This window comes from Cyanistes caeruleus, chromosome 1 (assembly GCF_971803275.1).
Source record: "Cyanistes caeruleus chromosome 1, bCyaCae1.hap1.1, whole genome shotgun sequence".
Lineage (NCBI taxonomy): Eukaryota > Metazoa > Chordata > Aves > Passeriformes > Paridae > Cyanistes > Cyanistes caeruleus.
Window position 1 is genome coordinate 20,788,358 of NC_141701.1, and position 21,951 is coordinate 20,810,308.

The 21,951-nt window shown below is 38.6% G+C and overlaps 1 protein-coding gene across 1 annotated transcript; it reads right to left on the reverse strand.

Annotated features, from left to right (window-relative positions):
• Window positions 1-2,543: 2,543 nt before the first annotated feature.
• On the reverse strand, window positions 2,544-21,560 carry ATP6V1C1 (ATPase H+ transporting V1 subunit C1). Its single transcript, XM_023920675.2, has 13 exons — window positions 21,311-21,560; window positions 17,938-18,120; window positions 15,783-15,850; window positions 14,574-14,659; window positions 13,730-13,824; window positions 9,963-10,054; window positions 8,777-8,875; window positions 7,382-7,450; window positions 6,107-6,199; window positions 5,925-6,018; window positions 5,307-5,404; window positions 4,046-4,172; window positions 2,544-3,148 (listed from the first exon to the last, which is right to left on the reverse strand). The coding sequence occupies exons 2-13, from the start codon at window positions 18,067-18,069 to the stop codon at window positions 3,053-3,055; spliced, it is 1,149 nt and encodes a 382-aa protein (XP_023776443.1). The 5' UTR covers window positions 18,070-18,120; window positions 21,311-21,560; the 3' UTR covers window positions 2,544-3,052.
• Window positions 21,561-21,951: the final 391 nt, after the last annotated feature.

The window sequence follows — 21,951 nt, forward strand, 5'->3', positions numbered from 1 at the left end:
GAGGTCAGTGCCACAGCACATACCCACACTGTAGCCTTTGGAAGCCCCAAATCAGACCAGGTGCACAAGCCCTGAAGGAAATGTGACTCACTGAGGATCTGTACTAGACTAGGTTTACTCTGAAGGACTGCAGCCTGTGGAAAGAACCATGCTGGAGGCAGGGGAAACATGTGAGGAGGAAGGTAAAGCAGAGAGGAACTATTATGAACATACGATCATAACATCTATTCCCCATCCCTCTAAGCTGCTGGACAGAAGGACAGAGGTTAAGAGCAAAGGAGTTAGGCTCAGCCTCAGGAAAAAAAAAGGGGATATGATGTTTCACTTTTTGTCTGCTTCTCATAAACCAAATCTTCTTGAATTGGCACTAAACCTCTGTAACTCCAACTTTCCCACCTTCCCCAAGTCTAGACTGTTTTGCCTGTGACAGTAAGTGGTAAGCAATCTCAACTCAGAAGCTTTATCACCTTCTTTTCCCCCTGTCCCATCAGGAGTAGTGAGAGAGCAGTTGGTGGGTCAGCAGCCAAGGTCAACTCACCACAGCCTTCAGTGAGAATTTCCCACATTCAAACTTGCATCCTTTGCCTCTCCTTATTGCCATGTACCTCTGACAAGTGCTCAGGCAGATCAGAAGGCTCCATCCTCTCTGTATCCTCTGTTCAGGCAGTTGGAAATATCAGTAAAATCTGCTCTTTGCCTTTCCCATCTCTTCCCCAGCACTGAGAGACACAATTCTCCCAGTCAGTGTCACATGCTCCACCGCCCTGACAAGCTTGGGTAGCTTCCACTGGACTTACTCCATTTTCTTGCATTATACAGCCCAGAAATGACTTCACAAGTGCCAAATACTGGGGAAGGACGACTACCCTCTTGCTAACAGCCATCCCAGGAGATGGCTGGCCATAATCACAACTGGTTTCCTATGAACAATCCCAGCTTCTTCTCCGCAGTGTTGCTTCCTGGCTAGTCCACGCCCAGCCTGTACTGGGGTGTAAGACTAACTCAAAATCCCCCAGAACTGGACTTGACAACTCTCTTTGCTGAAGTCCATGCAGTCCATGCAGCCCATTTCCCCAGAACTTCCACATCTCTCTGTTTCTCAGCACATTGACTGCTTCCCTCACTTTGGATGGAGGTGTCATTCTATTGTCCACCCGCCCTTTGCTTCCATTCATTTCAGAAGGATCTAAGGCTGACTGAACTGGCACCAGTATATTGAACAGGGCCAAATACACAGCAAAGCATTTTTCATACAGTACTTACTGGAAACCTAAGCCCTTACCCACACTTGTCTGTAGAATGTCTTTGAAAACAAAATCAAAAAAGAACTAAGGTGAAGAAGAGAGATTACAGTTTAGCCTGATTCCTCCTGTGATTAGAGGGGAAGGACAAAAAAATCCTCTTTACCTTTAAGCAGTGTACATGTTATAGTGGGCTCAGAACCAAGATGATGACCTTTGTGTGCAGCAGTAACATAAGCTAGTGGAAGAGCTGGGTGATGAAAGGGATAACCTCTTCCACTTGGGCACACTTTAACAACCTGGACAACACAGTAAAGAGCTGTTATTTTCTGTAAGGAAAGGAGAAGTGGGAGAAGCAGAAATGTGACCACAACAGGACACCTGATCTCACTATTTCCCTTTTTGTCTATAAAAATAGGAAGAAAAGCAAATATAAATTTACACAACAAGTATGTTCATAGATGTCAAACGCCATCAAAATCAGTAGACAGATGCAACTCTTGCACTTAAAAGCTAGACTTCCCTTTTAATAACTAGAGATCTCAATGTAGGCTTACAAAGTTAGCCAATTCCTCAAGGGTGCTGCTGGGTTATGATTAGAGATCCTACAGCTGAAAGCTCTACACTGCTTGGAGCCACAGCACTGGTATTTTCAGTTAGGGACTAAATGAGAAAAATACAGTGGTGACAGTACTTCAAATACTAATTTTGACAAATGAGCACCCCTCCACTCTCCCTCTTAATTCAACTCAGTTTTAAACAGTATTGCAGCTTTTACTGCATATTTAGCTACTCAGGTAGAATACTTGTAATAGCTGCTACTGAAATAAACAACTCCTCTCTATACACATTAAAAGAAAGCCATCATATTCCCTTTGTGGTAGAACAGATGTCGCAAAAAAAAAAAAAAAAAGAGCATCTAATAGCACAGTATTCAAAGCCATAAAATAGTCTCAAGCTTCAACTAAGAAGAACAAAGAATTATCAAATCCCCAGCTCAGCCCAGCTTGTTATTATCCCAGCTTGCCATCATCTTCCCAATAATTGTCTCACATCTTTTCTTTAGTCACAAAAATATAAACATGAAAAACATTCGTACATATGTGTGATGGCCAAACAACATGCTTGAGCCTTTCTGCACAAAGCAAAATTAAATCCTGCATCTCTTAAAAGTACTTGTGCTGAAGCCAATTGCATTTCTGTGACAGTGTGTGCAGGCTGCAGCACTATTAAAGACTTAACACATTGCTTCAGTTTAGACACAAGTATCTACAATTTTATGTGGTACAAGAAAGTGACACATTTGCACAGGTATGTTTATTTTCCCTGTGTTTACAGTGCATCAATTGTAATTTTAAACCATTCAGAAAGCACAATTTCATACCAATTTTACATACTTTACATCACAGTTCAACAATGTTAACACAGTTGTATCTACTAAATCAAATGAACAAAATGGCCATGAACATTTACACTAGTCTTCTGTAAACAAGTTTTTTTATAAACAACAGTAAATGGAATTAACACAGACCACCATATGAAAGAGGGATAAGCTTTTCCTTAAATAAATCACTCTGTTTATAAATACTTAAATTCTCTCAATATACATTTACAGACATAGTCGATTAAAAGCTGGTTACCTACACTGTTCTTTAAAAAGAAAATGTCTAGAGATGGACCACGGTGTGTTCAAGTCACCTAACATAAGAAGCAAGCATATGATTAGTAGAATGTTTAAAGTATTACTATACTTCAACCTCACTTCTGTTTGTTTACACCAACACCGAGAAGATTGTCATGTTAGGGAACTTTTACTTGAATTCCAGCAAATTACAATCGATCTTGTAGTACACATATGGGTAGTACTCCTGTTGGCTGAGGTTTAAACCTGGAATATCCATCGTTGCCTGCAAATAAAGGTTTGAAACCAGTTATACTCTTACCATTCTGACTCCTATTAAGAAGTAGATGAAATATTCATGTGTTTTAGAAGCAAATAGGCCAGGTAAGACTTCAAGCTTAAATTTTCACATTCAAGTGATTGCTTGAATAACAGTCATTTGACAAATAACTAATAGTATTTTTCAAAAGTAAATACAAAGTGCTTTTTCAAAATCTAAGTAGTTCTGTATCGATAAATTGCTAGTAAACACATCATCACTACTACATCTAAACACTGTCACTTTCTGATAAGAATGTTATAGGGTGCTGAATGATCCAGGAAGTTATTTAAGTTCAGCATCTTTAATTTTCATCTAAATTGTCTCAAATCCTCTTTCCACAAAAAGGCCTGGAAATACATTACATTCAATACAATGTTAAATATCTTTTTTTTAATTCAGCTAAACTCATGGTATCTTTAGTTAACTAATAACTATTAAAATCAGTGCTTTTCAATACAAAGCAAATTAGTAGAATATGCCTCCCAACAAACCAGTTTTACACACGAAATGAGACCTCTACATATGGAAAGACTGATTCAATTTTGACAATGATTCAGCCCTCTTCAGCAGAGGACTGCTACACTAACTTGCAGTCTGTATCTTTCCATCAGTCGTAGGAAAGAATGCAGTAAGAAGAAATACACGTGACTTCTAAACCAGACACCTCTTCAAATATATTGGTTGCAACTTTAAATACCATCTGCCTTGCTAAAGTGTAAAACAGAAGCAGCATTTTTTTAAGAAGAAAAAATTCTCTGTACTGTGAGAAAATACAGAATATGGAGAGGTATAGCTTTTTAATAATGCAAATAGACTTTTTGCTTTGTTTAAACATACTAGTAGCAGTTAAAAAGTACTTACATCAATGATAGCTGCTGCACTGCTGTCAAGATGTTTGTATAAGTCATACAGAACTTCCCTCAGTTTCTTCATTGTTTTCTTATTAGGCTGAAGCAGCATTGCCTGGAAGTTAACTGGCAAACCATACCTGAGGAAGTGAAGTAGAAAACTATGGATATGCTGAAATAAACCTTCTTTCATAATTCAAGCAGAATTTTATTTTGAGAAAGAATCCTATAGCTGAAGAGGAAATTTTCTCATTTCCATTTTTGTAAAACCGTTCCGTGTCAACAATTCTAAGGCATCAAAGAAATAGAATTTCAAATTTAAAGTAACAAAACATAAGCCTAAATATTTTTAAAATAATTTTAAATCCTTGAGTATTTAGCATAATTCTCAATGTTACCTGAACACTCAGACTAAAGTTTGAATACTCCATTAGTTCCCTTTGCTTATGACACTTGGTGGACAATGTAGTTTCTACTTAATCCTCCTTTCTATGAATGTGGAAACAGCTGACAACATTCCAATTAAGTTCAGCTTTCTTTACTCAAGTTTTGTCTTCGCAATAAGGCCATAGCAGCATGAATGCAAGTTCATGTGATTTGTTTTCTTTTTCTCTTCTGTTTTTCTCCATTATGACAACTTATCAAAAAAGCTAAAAACATCTTGCCCTTTGCTGACCACAGTAGGAATGTTTTCAACTATAAAAAATAAAGGTCCCCCTTTGCAGTACAGAACTACAGCTGTTCTCAACTAGTAACAACACTTGTGGGTAGTATGAAGAAAAAAAAGCAGTTAAATTTTCTAGTTAGAATACTGAGTGATTTAATACTGGAAAGTTTAGACTACAAAAGGCATGTCTTAAAGTAAAAGAATCCCATTTCATCATGCTAAATTGTTACTGAAAGCTCAAACAGTTTTTATTCTGAACTATTCAAGTTTGCTGTTTAAATATAAGATGTAGTTAGTTCTTGTTACAAGCAACTCATAAAGTAACCTAAAAATCAGCAAATATGTCTCACTGCTATGCACAGAGTGTCTGTAACTCCTAAAGCAATAATGAAAAGACTATCCAAGGGGAAGATACACAATTATCTATCTCAAATATTTCACAACTGGCAACAAGAGCTATTGCCATCAGCTATTCTTACTGCCCTATTTTTTGCTTCCTCCTTCCCAGAAGAGCAGCATTTGCATGCTTCAGTTTGGTAAACCCAAGCTAGACGAAGATTCTTACCAGGTCTAGGTAGAAAATCAATATTGAAATCTGCCTCATTACCTTAAAACAGATTCAACAAAAACACGCAATGCTTTCACATGAATCCATGCAATGAAAGCTTCACTGAAATTGACTTTCAGCCACCGAACCAGAGGCCCCTGTGAAAAAGGGAAGAAAAAAAAGAAGCTATTCAAACATCAGAAAAATACTCAGCCCATTTTGCATGTTTGAGCAGCTACTCAATATCTCTACCATGATAATAAAAGACAAGTTGAAGACAGAGTTCACCATGGACATAATGGTTCAAGAGTGTTTTGATACAAAGTAAAGAGACATTTAATGAGACTTCCCATTGTCTCTTCAGTTCCCCATCTGAGTTGTCATGATCTAACTATATTAAAGATCATTTTAGTAATATCTGATTATGTAATTCAAACACTTGTCCATTTTCAAACTTCAAATATTATCAGCTGCAATACCAGCCTTTGGTTCAATGCAGTGAGGAGCACTTGTGCAGCAGGAAATTCAATTATCCCAGAGCACATTAGCTGGGTGCAGGCTGACTACATCATGTCATACTTACAATGCTCTGAATCACAACTTCATGAAATTTTTATGCAGCAATAATAAGTCTTAGATGTCTCACATTTCTATAATGACCAGTTTATTAAGACTCACAAACTGTTTCTTCTTGTCAGTTGACAGTCTATTCATTTCTTCTTTATCGGCTTTCATCTCTTCTTCATTGTACTGGAAGTCACGGACCATAAATCTGCATTTGGAAGTGAATAAAAACAGAAGTGCCTATCTACAGATCCTTCAAAGCATGAGAGACAGAATGCACACAAAATAAACCTTACTTATATTCTCTGGCTTTGTGCTTGAAGTCATCCACTGCCTTCCTGAACAAGGTGACATTACAAAGGTAGCTGTCTTGGTCCTCAAAGAGTACACTACACAGAAAGAAAACAAACCAAGTGTCAGAATTAATCAAGTTCAAGTCAGCACAGACCAGTCACACAGTACCACATGCTGTACTTTATTGCTACAAGGCAAGACATAAATGTAGATAATTATACAAGATTTAGTTCCCAAATTAAGCACCTCATACAGAATGTAACTGACTGCTCAATTACTCCCTTCATAAATGAAGGCAGCTTACAGTTCACATTAAGTTCATATGATATTTGTTCAAATAAAAATTATTTAACAAAAAAAGCAACTGATGCTGGTTTAGTACTGAAATGTTTGGACTACAGATTTATTAGAAATGTGTGTTTTAAAGAAAAATGAAAAATATATAAAATAGAAAAGTACACAAATTAAAAGACACAGGTTGGCAAAAGAAAATGTTTCTTAGTCTGTAAAGATGACCCCTTGAATTATTATTTTATAATTAAAAATAATATTGCTTATTTTGAGGCTTTACCTTAGGGGGAAAAAAAAAAAAAGCTTTAACAGACTTAGACTGTTCCTCAAGATCATACTGTCTTCAACACAAATATTATCCAATAGTTTAACAAGTTGACTTTTCTTAGGCTAGTCCTAGGCTGTGGTTTCCCAATAATTAAGTAAGAGCCACTAGCAAGTCTTCCAGATGTGAAGTTATCCAAAGGAAGTTCAGGTTTTTTAACTGGCACAGAACTGGTAATATTACATTTGCCTGATGAAAACCTCAGTCTGTCAGCTAAAATTAACCAAGCACCCAAAGAGACAAGCTACCTTTCTTTGTACACAACAAAACCATTTACACTTCCAGACCTCCATTCTTTGGAAGTCTCCAAAGAATTCATACAACTTGTCTCAAGTCCTGTGAATACAGACCTAAAGCTTACAGGCCAACAGCCAGCATTTGTTGCTTATCTCCACCACATTCCAGCTAGAAGCTGAATGTATCTGACCAGAATTAGATTAACTTTTCAATTCTCTTACTCTTCTCCCATAAGTTAAGTTGGAAAACTTTGTTCATTTGAATCTTTCCTCGAGTATTTGATCAGATTTGACCAGATAAAGCTATAAAGCTACACATATTGACAAGTTTTTGACCAATCTTTAAAATTCAAAGTCTTTCTAGCAAAAGAGCACTCCTGAAACACAGCACAAGCAAATAAGAGATTTAGCATTCAACAACTTACTTGCTGGAACGTGGTACAACCATCTCTGCTAGCGTTTCATACTGCTTAACCCAGTCATTGTAATTTAACCTAGAGAATACAGAGGTTATTGTTAGACTTTTAATCTGAGATTAATGGATCAAGGGTTTTTTTAAAGGTAAAAACATTTAATCATCACATCCTTCTCAGGTGTAGGTTGTCAGAAATATGCAAGACTCAGGAAATGCTCAGTTCTCCTCACACTGTTATTATAATTATTGATAAATAAAGTATAGTGATAGCAGAAGTAACATATTTTGAGTATTCATGTCAGTTTACAAGTGCAAATTTTTTTTAATCTAAGAACTATGAAATTAAATCATAATTAAGTACAGATCCCAGGGGACCAAATGGAATTAACTGTCAAGGTTAATCAGAAACTCCTCATGCAACTCTGCTCTTCTGAGCAGACGAATGCTTCTTCCATAATCATAAACAGGTTCCCCAGAGTCCTGCACTTGCCTGAAGGACTGGGAATTTTGGAAGCCCTGCCTTTCTGTAGTTGGTTGTGAACATGTTCCATCCTTTCAACAGCAAAAGCAAGTCCAAGAAAAACAACAGCTGAGATATTCTAACCACTTGCTTTCTGTTAAAGACACAGCAAAACTGTTTTTTCTTCACCAGAGTTTGACATGTGACAGATTCTAATGGTTTCTGTGGTAAAGAGAACCAGTGGGCTTTTCATAAATCAGAAGATCTCTTTACCTGAGCTCCAGAAAGACAGTCAAGGGACATTTTCTCATTTTACAACAGTTTTGTGGGCATTTGTATCACTACTTTCCTTGGCCAGGGGAAAACATGAGCTTTCTGTTGTTCAAATATTTCAAGTAAGAACAGCCTGTTCCCCCAGCAAGCCTTTGACAAGATGTAAGCAGGGTTCCAATGACAGAGACTTAGGTAAGTAAAAAAAAAAACATCAAAAAAGGGTTCAGGCAACCTAAAAAATGTGCAGAACAAAGCAGTAAAGAGTTCACTCGCTACGTGATGAAAGTTGGCATACTCCTAACCAGGATAATTTAATGATTAAGCCTTCTAATGTAAAACAAGTCATGATTTTACTCAGCACTTATTTTCATAAGGACACCATCTGGAACATGACTACTCATAGCAAACACTGGATAAGAGACATACGTCTAATCTCCAGTTTCCTCAAGAAATTCATGAGCACTCAGCAGTCCTTATGAGGAGTTTTTGTGAAAAAAGGAACGCAGGCACAGACGCTCACTTATCTCTCCTGAGCATCTTAACAGCCCTGTTTGCTCATCCAGGAAAGGCCCAAGTAAATTCAGATGTCATTCTTACAGTATTATAGGGCTGTGAGATCTATTACTTGATTTATATTTCTTATTGTATTCTGCTCAGGATGACTAAACTTACTTCGGCACAATCACTAATAATGTGACCAAATATTCTGAATCAAGTACAAAGTCTTCTTTCTTTACAATATCAGCAAGACTTCTGGTTAACAAGCTTCCCCTGCAGAGAAACAAAGACAGCCAGAACAATTACATGTTTAAGAATTGAATTTGTCTGGATAACAGTTTCCAGTGCTTAATAATATAGCATTCTCATAAATACATTTTACCTACACAATTGTTATTAGCAGAGCAAACAAAATGTTCTTATATGCATTTTATATCTCACTGTCCAAAGTCACTGAAATTTGTATCAGTAGCTCCACTGCTGTATGTCATTTCCATGTTCCAAATACATCACACGCTTAAGTGGCCAACTTTTCTTTTTAGAAGTTACTTAAAACTGCAAGAACCATTAAAACCATTAACTGTGGATTCTAATATATCAAGCCCCAGAGTAATAACTAACCTAGTACAGATCTACATACAGAACATCACTAAAAACTTAAAGCAGTGTATTTCCTCATATGCATAAAAGACCAAGAACGCACAGAGGTTTAATGGCTCTCAGCTGACAAACTGCCATGGCTTAGCACAGAACTTATGTCTCACTCCTAAAACAGCTTGTCACACACTGTCATTGGTATGACCCGTGGTTCTGAATCAGCCAGCAGGCTTGTGCCATTCACTGTAATGGCAGGGTTCAGGAACATTAATCAACCGCATTTGCACTGAAGTGCTGAACCTCAACCGTATTTCAAATAATCGTCACATGTACGTGACAAGACAACACACAGTCCTTGTTTAATTTATTATCTGCATGTACTGCTGCTGTTGCTGCCAGTAAATTCTGAGGGAAGAAACACAGTTAAGCTGGAGTGAAGGAAAGACTTTCTTATTTAGACAAGACACATAAGTAGCAGAGTTACACACCACAAACAGCAAGCTCCTCTTAAAAGTTCCAGCAATTTTATGCTATTTGTACATGCTTTTGTGATTTCTTAATTGCTTTTCAGTCACAAGTAAGTTAACACCAACCAGAGAGCTGGTAATAAATGTTCCTTTATGACAGCTGCTCTTCAAGATGGATAAACACCTCAAAAATACATTAAGCTTAGAGCCTGAATCACTCCACATTTCATTATTTATTAAGTTTTCCTGTTAGATAACATTCCTGTGCTACATTAGCAAAAAATAATACAACTTACGCATTCTTTCTTTCCAAATTCTGAAGATTCCCTTTCAGATTATTGTATGCCGAGGCTCTTGCTTTTAGATCATTGTCAATCTGGTTTACTCCCTTAAAAATGAAAAGAAAAGGAACTATGTCTAAAGAACTAGAATAGAATTTATGTTCAGCTTGCCACTGCCGCTCAATAATCCTGAAGGATGGATTTGAAAAGGATGGCTTAATTAGCATGATTACCAAAAATGATTCATTCCCAGCTAGATAACTTGGCAGTAAGTGGAAGAACACAAAACAAATTAAACACTTTAGTACATCTTAAACTGCCAACCATACTCATATCAGCATGTACCCTATACAAGGAAGTGTTTTAAAATCAGTGCACTCAGTAACAGTTGGGAAACTGGAAGAACTTGGCACAGTGTTGGTCTGGCATTATAATGCTGCCTACTGCCTCCTTCACTGCCTCCTCACTGTAGTATGGAGGTACAAGCATGAAAAAATTTCCAGGGACACATTTCTGAACACTGTCAAGGGACTCTCCCTTTATACAGGTTTAGACCAACTGACAAAACATTTTGTTTGCATAAAACACTACAGGCTGGAGATCCAGATATGATTTTGTTTCCACAAAATAAATCTCTCTTAAAAGCAAGGTCAGTTAATTAAATAGTGACCTTGTTTATGGTAACACCTAAGTTGGCTTGTCTGTACCAGGAAGTAATCAAAAGCCTGAATATTCTGTTAGTTTCATGTGGCAACACATTAACAGCTTGCACCTCTACAGATTCAGAAATCATTTAGACAAAATACTCTGAAAATGACAATATTAAAAAGGTGAGTACTTAAGGCTATTTAAATCCTTTGACTGATACAACCTTTAGCAAAGTAACATGCAGAACATTTCAGCAGGTGTCACACAAGGCATTTACCTTCATGCAAACCTTTTAATACTACACGAGCACCTTTTTTTTTTTTTGCATCTAGAAGGCATTGTAAGGTGAAAATGAATCAAAAGTTATTAAGCTAGCACCTTTGTGCATTCAGCTCTTCCCCAGAGTGACAACTCTTTGCCTTTTCCAAGGATCAGGACTTTCAACAAGTTTAACTATGCATTACTTAATGACAAAACCCAAAAACCACTGCCTTTACAAATCAGTTCCATTCAGCATTTCCTAATTGACAATACTCTAATTGCTCTCAATTGCAGAGTCAGTAGTCTTTAAAAAGATGACTGCTTAGCCAAAAACCCTTTACTGCTGTACTGACTTAAGTTTATTGAAACAACCAGCTTTGCTTCCTACTGAATGTTAGAGAATACAGAACCACAAATCTCAATGCCACAACAGAGCTCTTGAAAATAAATTTTTGTAAAATTACCAAATGAAGCAACAATACAAACTTCCTTTTGGGAATAGAATTGGTGAATAACTCACAAAGGTCATTGCAAAAAGAGGCAGATTAATGGTATTGCTAAAGAAAGTGCCAGTATAACATAGTGAGCCTATTTCTACACAGGACAATCCCAGATATATAAATCACTTAGGAAGTGTAGTCATTGGCAATGCTGACAGTCTTGCAGCCATACAACTGAGTTGTTGCACTTCAATACATGCCTGGGTTGCTGAAAAGATTCCACTAGAGCACTAAAAATATTGAGGTCTTCTTGCATAAGTCTGATGACTAATTTCAAATTCAAAGAATGACTCGATTAAGTGACAGCTCTCACATAGCGCAGATGCCATCTCCAAAGTATTCGGTATTGCCACTGGGGTTCACAAAACCTCTCAAAGTTAAAAGCTGAAAAAACTTGATGGATAGTTTCAAAAGATACAATTTTATTTTAAATATTTCTAACACTGCTGTAATTTCTTCTCAGCTGACAAAGCCTCCACTGCAATTGCCATTACTCATCTTGACAGACATCAGAACCTGCTGTCTGAGTGAGTGAGGATGATATAAAACCATACAGGAAAAGCAATAATTCATGATATGACAAGCTTTTCAAATTATTTAACATCAACATGTCAGAAGGTTTCACAGATTTTAATTAATGTAGCTCTATCAATTTTCCTGTATCTTCACTTTGGCACATGATTACATGAAGATTTTATCTTTGTCAGAACTCCTGCCTTGGGACAAAACTGCTTCAAGTCCTGTGATATGATCTCCTAGGGGTCATTTCTGTAAGAATGTAAGGTATCTTCAGTCAGATTCCTTCTCTACTTTATGGACACACATCTATGGCTCACAGTTGAAAATAATTTTATGAACTATTTGAAATCAGATTTATGACATTATGTGTCCTGAAGCTGTACCTGTAGAATAGAAGCACAGCTAAACATGAAGAGAAATGGCAACCCTCAACAGGATGAAATCCAGCAGACCTGTTTCTCTGCATTTACTATCCAACCTAATAGGTCAATGAGGTGCCCAAAGTAGATAAAGAATGTAAGACAGTTAAAGTTGAGGCTAGAGTACAACTTTGTTGAAGCAGATTATTTATCTAGCAAAATTCAGGACACAGAATAACATGCATTGAATCTTTGATAATTTTCAATAAAGGACATATCTCGTCATGTACTTCGTTTCTTTTTCAACAAATTTAATTTCTGCAAAAACAAGTGCTGTACTATTAAAGCTAAAAAGTTCAGTGCTTCATTTTGGTATCTTCTGAAGAAGCAAATATTATGTACTAGTGTCAGATATTAAGATTCTAATTTTATTATCTGTGAGATATTTTTAATGTGCAATTCTTTAGAGCTGTAAGATAGCAAATCATCTTTAAAAAAGGCCACACCACAGATGTTTTCCAGGAATAGTTACTAAATGCAATTAGTGAAATAAATTCAAGATACAGTGATAGTCCCAAAGAAAATATCAAAAATGAAAGTACTAATTGCAGTCTCAGTCAGCTTTATAGCATATATTAAGATTTTGTTCTCTGAAAAAACATTAATGTAACAGTTTTGGGAATCTGCAGTTACAGCAAAGCACAAGTCTGCCAGCACTTACCCCCATCCCAAACCCATTATAGTCCCTACACATCCATCACCAAAGACTACCAAAGGTACCTCTACAGGTACCCAGAACAGCTTCTTTTTTCCAACTTATGTATTTCCAGTCAGTAACAGAGGCAGTTCCAAGAACCAGTGTGCAGATTGCAGAAAACAGGGAAGGAAAAAAAACCAAAAAAAATGAAGCAGCTGGGAAGATCATAAAGCAAGGGCTGCCTACAGAGAACTCTCACTGTCTAAATCAGCCAGCCACTGCTGAGGACCCTGTACAGGCTCACAAGCAAGTACAATGCAAACAAAACCCTGCACGTATGAAACACATTGCCAAAGTAAAGATGAGGAAAACGCATGACAACTCTCAAATGAGCTTTCTTTACGTCTAACAATGAAGGCTTATCTCTCCCCTGATAACTTACTGCCGTGGCTTTCAGAATGCAAATAAGTTCCCTGGCTCACTGCTAACAGCCCACAAGGTTTGAGAACATCAGACAAACAATATGCTAGTGCAGCAAAACTGAAATGTAAACATCATTTCCTGGCTATTTATTTGTTAGATCCTAGGAAACAAAAATCAGCAAAGACAGCATGATGGTCTTCAGGGAGCACTCTCCAAATCCCAGCCACATCCTAATGTATTTCTTTGGTTACTGACTGCTACAAAGTTCACTGCTATTGTTAGCTGACTAAAACAGACAAATTGCTTTAAGAGCAAGTTTTCTGCATAAATATCTCAAGTTCAAGTAGGGAAGTTTTATAAAACAAGTTACCTTACCTTTGCAATAATTTCTGAAATATTCTTCAAGGATTGCTTGATTGGGTATTTGGCCATATCCCATTGGAACCTTGTTATATAGGTGACCAAGTCAACTAAAATTTTAAAGAATTTTGTTAAGATTGACAATAAAAAGACTACTGTGTTATATTCAATGTAGAAGTGCTGTAACAGAAGAGAACTGTAACAGGCTGGACCTTCCCATGTTTGGACCCTGTTGCTTAAGAAATTTGAAAAGAAACAAGTTGTAAATTAGCCAAGACCTCTGCCTTCAGATATTGGCTTCTCCACCTCTGTAGATCATAAATAACATTTAAATAACATTAAGTCAAGGATGGTTGGAGAACTACAGACAGGAGCAACTATTTTTTGCTCTGTGTGAAAAATAGGTGGGAAAAGGGAAGGTTATGATGGCAAGAAAGACAGCAATGACCATGTGGCTCACCTGAAGTGACAGTTTTGTAAAGCATTTTATGAAAGACACTACTCCAAGCCCTTATCCACTTATATTAGTCTCTCTTGCATCAATACAAGTTGTTAAATTCTATTAAATGGCTTTGAAAATAAAATATTGGTTCAGAGAAAAGTGAAGCTTGTTACTGAAATATATACACATATATTGAAATAAAAGGCACACTGGCACCCTCAAGAAGCACTCACTGAGTGCTTCTCAGCAGGGCTGCCCTCAATCCATTCATCCCCTACCCATATTGACACTGAGGGTTGCCCTGACCCAGGTGCAGCCCCTTGCACTTGGCTTCCTTGTACCTCAGTAAGTTTCAGGATCATTGCCTTCCTTTCTACAGTTTTAGGATACATTAGGATATCATGGTTAACACTTTACCTCCATTAGCCAGAAGATTCTCCTGAACTTTATCTTTACTGTCTTCTAGAACATCAGCCATATACTGAGCCACCTTCTTTACAACACTGAAAAATGAAAGATCAAGATATATAAAAGCAAGCAAGCAAACAAACAAACAAATAAATAAAAACCCCAAACCCGCCATTTGGGAAATACCATTCATTAAACTGATTTTATTTTGCTGGAGATTGGATCAAAAGTGACTGGATCAAACAAGGATGATACTTGCTCTACAGTCAAGCTTTCCAGGAGCACAAGCTGTGGTCAATATCTGAAGGAGACCAACTTCTCAGAAGTATTCCACAACTTTATTTAAAATCTTCTCTACTGTTGCTACTCACCAGTTCTCAACAAGGTGAGGCCAGCTCACTCACACTGGTATTGACTTCAAGTGTAATGTCACTATATTGCAAATTTTTTTTAAAAGTCTGTGATACTTCCAAAATTCTAACCCATTTTTAGAAATAGAAAGGTAGAAGTCAACAGGAATCCAAACTAAACAAAAGGAACCCTGGCAACGCAATCTGACACTCAAGATCTGCCTTCCTAAATGAAAAGCCATGTATAATACTATTCAAATGTGCCAGGTAAAAAGCTGCCTTTTCTATTTAAAAACTTCTAGTTAATACTTCTCTCCTTGAAACTGGAGATGGCTCCATGAGTTCTGGTTATGTGAAATTTTGCTCCTTTTGCTCAAAATCACTTTCAAAAGGCTATTAGTTTCTTCAAAACGTATAGATTTTGCATTTTAATATTAATACTGATTAAGCATTTATATAGATTAGAAAATCACATTATTACCTTCTCAAAATGTGTAAACAGCATTCCTGCTAAAAGAACAAGCTTTTACTTCATTTCATCACTACTTCCTGCACCTGTCAGGCTCAATTCTTAACAATTCTCCAGGACCCAGCACCACACAGCACTACCTTAGGGAGAACCATCCTTCATCAATGCATAATAAGAATTTCAGATTATTTTTCTTTTTTCAGGAAGATACTGTGAAAACCAGCATCTCAGCTTTCTTAAATCTTAGCATGTTGACTGCCTGCAGAGGATCATTTTTTCCTATCTTCCAAATCACTGTGATACAAAAAATGTTGAAAATAACCTGTGTATTATTAGGACTCAGCAAACTATCACATCATTATTCAAATAATTTGCATCCCAGTAAAAATAAACTGTTACCTCTCCACAAATGCATCCAGTTTAGCCAGCTCATCTGACAAACCAACCAAAACATCCAGTGTGCCAACCTAGAAGCAAAGATCAAAATGCATTAGCAGATGTATATAAACACAGAAAGATAAAACCAGCTAACAGTAAAAGCTACATCTCCCAACAGGGAGCTCTGTAGAACTACATAAAATGCTGGACTCTAAGATGCTTCAGACATCTTGATTTACCAAAGTCACACTGTGTTTCATTTGTTAGATATTGCCCCTCCAAGCACCACAGGATCAGATCTAACTCACTAGTTTGGTGCTCAGTTTCAGTTCTGCAATCAAGACATCCAGAACATGTTAAAATAATGTCTATACTATGAAGACTGTATTTTTCACAAGGCAGTTGCTTCAGCATTTAATTCACTACTTTAGATCAAATGTGAAATTTCACTGATCAGGAATCTCAGCACTGGAGGCAACCTGGACGTTGAAAACTTTGACAATACGAGAGTACTGGACTTTTTGCATCTTGGATAATAAAATACCTAGTTTGTCTACAAGCTTTCACTCTTTTTTCCCTTCTCTTCCAGAAAACACTTTCTTCCCTAATTTCATGTATCTGGAGTACCCATTTCTACCTGAAATATTACATGGCATAAATGAATCTTCTGCCTAGTCAAGATGCTATTAGCATTTAACGTATTTGTAGCCTAGCATCTACTTTCTATATATCTGACCACTCAAATTCACATTAGTTCTTTTCTGTTTAGCCTTGAAGCAGAAAGGAGCAGAATTACTTAAGAAACATGACTTTCCATGCCCCACCTTCTTGTGGGCCACAAGAAGAATAAGGAAGCCTATTTTAACTAGTCACAAGCCTCAGGACAAGCAAGTCTTTAAGCAATAAAACTGCTGTTCAGCAGAGACTAAACCACTGTTTCAATGTGTTTTAACTAAACAATCCCACTGCTTAAACAGTTTCACCAGGTCCACAGAAGCCAGACTATTTCCCACCATACATAAGGTATACTCAGCTTCTGCCCCTTTTAGGAAGCAGAGTAGAAGCAAAACCAATTGTTTCTAACCCTGATGGGCCCCAACAGTTTTCAGCAATAAATCTTCTAAATGCTGCAGATATCCTACAGTTTGAAAACCATCCTGACTCATGTCCAAAAATCTCCTGGGAGGAGAAAGACATTTTTTCTAGTCCCTATTCTAACACAGGACAGTCCAAATGTGAATACAGGTTATGGCAGTTGGAAGATCTTAAAAGGCACACCAAAGCACTCTGTGCCCTGGTCCCATTCCTTAGCAGAGACAGGAAAAAGGCATTATGCCCCCTGATCTAGATCCACTCTGTAGACAAAGACTGAAGGCATTTTTCTCCTCAATTTTGTAAGCTTTGATGAGCTGTCACTACATTAAACTGAGCTCCAAATTCTTGTTCAAGAAACATTCAGGCATCAGGAAAGACCTTTTCTAAATGAATACACTGGCTCATAACTTTTCCATATCCTGATCATTGTATTAAACCAAGATTAACTACTTTCAGATTTTGTTACTATTTGCTTCTCACTGAAGAATTCAAACAGGCTTTTTTCCATTTTCCACAACACACTGGCAGGTCACACTGGAATGCTCAGACAGAGATAAACCACTGCTCTAATAGAAGAATGTTACTTCTGGATGGAGAAAAGGCAGTGCTGCTGTTTGATCAACTCCTGTACTTTAATTTCAGCCTTTTCACTGTATCTCAGACAGAAAAGGAGCAGACAAATTAGATGAGGAAAAAAAATTTAAATATTTTTTTTTTAAAGGTAAAACAAAACAAAGGAAACTATCAATAATCAGATCACAAGTTCCTATTTTTCTTTTCCAAGTAACTGCTACCTCTATGAGATCAAGCCTACCATCCTCAGAAAAAACTGCTTTATTTGCTGGAAGAACACAGATTGCTGAATCTTGAACACTTACAGAGTGAACAACTAACTCAGAAGTTCAGAAGAAAAGATAACTGTCTGATTATCTTATAATGTCTGAATTATTTCTTAGCTCCACACATAAACATCAAGAAAAGTCAGCTGTTCTCTCTAAAATGTCTGCAAGTTTTAATCTAGAATAAAAAAGATGATGCAAAACAAACACACTTCTTAGGACATGACATGGGGTTTACATACCTTCAAGTCCGGAATATTGAACTTTGAATTAGTAGAAAGATTGTTATGTTTTGTAGTTGCTGCATGTAGCTTCTCCCATGTCTGTTGACAGGTTTTTTCCCCAGGAGCAGAAATCAGCCAAAACTCTGTCATTTTTGTGCCTTTATCTTGATGTTTGTTGATTCTGAGGATAAAGGCAAGATGCTAGCAGAAGGGAAGTAAGGGAAAGAAGAAAAAAATATCTGCCATTAATACAGCAGTCAAAGCTTTGCCTGAAGAAAAACATCTCGTTCCATATTACTGAAGTGCAGTTCCAGTCATTGTAAGAGATTTTACCAGGATTATCACGTGGTTTCAAATTAATTTTTTCCTATCTTCCAAATCACATTTATACAGTTTGAAAATCTTTTTAAACTGCCCATCTTGTATCTTAAAGGGGGCTGAGTTTGCAACATTAGCACCTTTCAACTGTAATTTCACAGAAAGATAACAAGGAAATGATCTAACTGAAAATAAATCAAATAAAAGAGGACCCAAATTATATTTCCACAGCTATATACATCTTCCAGTGTCTGTACAACAGATAACTTTTTCTGAAAACATCAGAGAAGAAATAAGAAAAAACCAAACAAATTTCAACTCTGACATACCTTTTCCAATCACTTTTCAGATTAGGACAGTGTTTCAAAGTAAGTAAATGCCTAAAATTATCTAAATGCAGTAAGATCTAGTTTATTCTTTCAAGTAAAGAAGCTCCTCCTGGCAGCTAAAAATTTCAAGAAAAAGGAGAACACTTTATAGTCTTGATATCTCTGTCTGCAGACCATCAATAAGATTACTGGCATTAGTCAAGAAACTGTTGGTACTAAATACAAATTATGTTGGTTTACTTCACAGACAAGCTCAGCAAGTTAAGAGTATATATGTTCTTTTGTCACTAAGAAGCAGAAACAGCTGGTTGAGAATTACTGGATGTCTTTGATAAGGGAAAGAAGAACGAAATCAAAGTGCACTTTGACAGAATATATATATATCAAATTTTGCTATCTGTAATGTCTTCTGTAGCAACTTGGAATGAGTAGAGACTAACCTACACTTCATAGCACTCAATTTTTTTGAGGGAGAACTAATCAAATGTTCTATTTGTTAGAACTAGCATGTAGTAGTGAACTTTGCCCAAAGCAACACACATACGTCCTTCATCGTGTATTCATTCTAGGGGCAGCAAGTTACCAAGGGTGTTGAAATTCCAGGTAAGATAAAGGCCTAGTTGCTGATTCTTTTGCTCAGCTACTCAGGAAGCCTAAAGCTGAAGTTTATCAGCCATCAAATTACTATCATGGAGCACAGCCTGGCACAGAAGCCACCTGCCTTGGAATTAAGGGGCCTTGTTTCCAGCAGGAGATGATGACACCCAGCTCCTGAGGCCCTTGATAGCAAACACTCTGTGCCACCTGGCACTGCACCACCAGGCACAGCACAGCAATGCCACAAAACCAAACACAGACAATGCCAAGGCAGGCACAGGTAACTGAGAAATCAGAATATTTACAAGAACTGACACACAACATCAGTTATCACCACGCTACAGGGCTTCTTTGTTTACCACCAACTGCAGTACCTCAGATAACAGGTCTCCACTGGAAGTATACTAATTATCAATGATTTGGAACAAAACAAAATTTCCTCTTATTCAGACTACTAGGATGCATTATCTTCCTTAATGCATGCCAGACCTGGCGCAGGAGAAGTTTTCCTGCGCTCCACTGAACTCTGACCCTATAAAAGGCACAGCCAAGTTTACAGTAAACTTCACCTACTAAGGGAGACACAATTACAGCTGACACACACTCACAAAATGTTGAAGCTTTGAATTGTTTTTTTCTGGATTTGACTAGACTAGGACTAGAAAAAAGCTGTGGAATAAATGTTATATAAACAAACTAGGTGATGGCAGCAGCAGCTTGCAAATATCCAAGTAAAAGACAGAAGAGAAATAACACAGAGATACAGAATCCTACTCAGTAAGATACAGGAAACATTGCATTCTCACGTTTTCCACAAACATCAGTAATCTAAAGAATATTTTTAAAGTTTCCAGAAGTGGCACAGAGGGAACAATTGCAGCTCCAAGGAACCATTAAGTCACTGGACTTCCCTTCCTCCCTCACCATTTTTTGTCTGTGTGGCTGGTTTTACTGAAGCTCTATTCCATTTCTAATAGTCATGGGAAAGAAGATGATTTCCCATTTCAGGTATAAGGTATTATTATCAAATACACACAAGGGAACAAAAAGCTTGGTAAAGGAGTTTTAAGTGCTTTCCACAACAGGGCTTGAAATCAGAGCAATGGAGAATACCAAACAAGAAGTGAAGAAAGGAGAAGTGCTACAGAATGGTTACAGAAAAACAGATACAAATGCTGGTCAGACAAAAAATACATACAGATGGACTGTAAAATGAAAGCAAAGCAAATTAAAGACAAGAACCACAGGATAAAGCAGGAAATTCCAAATGTTCAAAATAAAACCTAGAATAAGCAGTAAGAATGGGTAGCTTGTTCAGATCATATACCTCTATGACCAGGACTTTTTTGTAATGCACACTGCTTCATCCTTATGTTATTAGGAAAATGGGTTTCCAAAGAAAAAATTTTCATGCAATATATTACAATCTAAAATAAACTGTTTTCAGAGTTATAACCAGAAAAATATACAGTGATGTCAAAACAGAATCTCAACTACGGCATTGCATTTTTCAAAAATGCAGGGCAAGGGGCAGGGGACAATTGCTTCTATTTAGCTCAGCAGGAAACCTCAATTTACTGATGCGTCTTAGCACTAAGTCCTCAGAGAGTCACTTCTTCAAGCCCGCTTTCAGAAATCACTTCTGGCGCTTGGCCTCCACGTTTCATAAACAGAAGCGGACTCGACGAGGAGACCGGAAAGACTGCGCCATGGGCAGTCCCCACGCTTGTGCGGAGTCCTGGGGCTGGCCCCGGGAGCGGGGGGCGCTGCCCTCGCTCCCCACAGAGCCGCTGACCCGGATCACAGGGACTGGATGTCAGCTCCCACAGCCCGGCAGCTGCCGGCTCCGGCTCCCCGGGCCGCGCTGTCCCTTCGCGCTCCCCGATGTAAACACCCCCCGCAGCGGCAGGGCGGCGGCCTGGCCGCCCCGAGGCCCGGCCGAGCTCCTGGGAGCCGCGGTACCGCCGGGCCCCGCCGGCGCTGCCCTTCATGCCAGGCCCTGCGCGGCCCGGCGCCGGGGGAGGCCGCGCGCCGGGGAAGGCCGGGGCGCTGCGGTAGCCACTCGGGGTAGCCCAGACACTCGTCCGTCCTTCTGTCTTTCCTTCCTTCCCTCCCCCGTCTGCTCCCGGGCCCGGGCCCGCCGTTACCGTCACTGCTCCATCCCCGGCGCCGCCGCCGCCGCTCACCCGCCGGTGGGTCACGTGACCCGCGGTCAGCTGACGCCGCCGCAGCGCCGGGCACGAGGGGCGGGAAGAGGCGCTGTGACGCAGCGGCGCAGTGACTGCCGGGTGCGCTGGGGCCGCGGGTTCGAGACCTACCCCGACGCCATGTCTGCTCGCCTGCGCGCTCCGCTGTCGGGGCTCTTGGGTACCACTGTTGCCACGGGCACCTCAGGGCACCGACTGCCTCAGGACCTGGGCCACTTCTGGTTACTCTGGGCTTGATTAGGAAATTGGTGTGGAAACCACGTGTGGCTCAGGGCGGCTCCGTGTTAAGAAGGCTTTGTACGAGTCTGCCCTTAGGGCAGAGAGGGATGGCTGGGTTTGAAAGCGTGTTCGTTTGTTCTTGCTGCGGCCAGTAGATTTTCCTCCGATTACAGAAAGCGTCAAGGAAACATTCAGACTGGAAAAGGCGTCTAAGATCATTGAGTCCACCACGTTGAACACCGTGTAAACCTGGCTCTGCCACTGAGTGCCACATCCAGTCTGTCCTTAAACACCTCTGGGGAGGGTGACTCCAGCATCTCCCTGGGTATGGGCAATCCATTCCAGTGTTTAATCACTCCTCC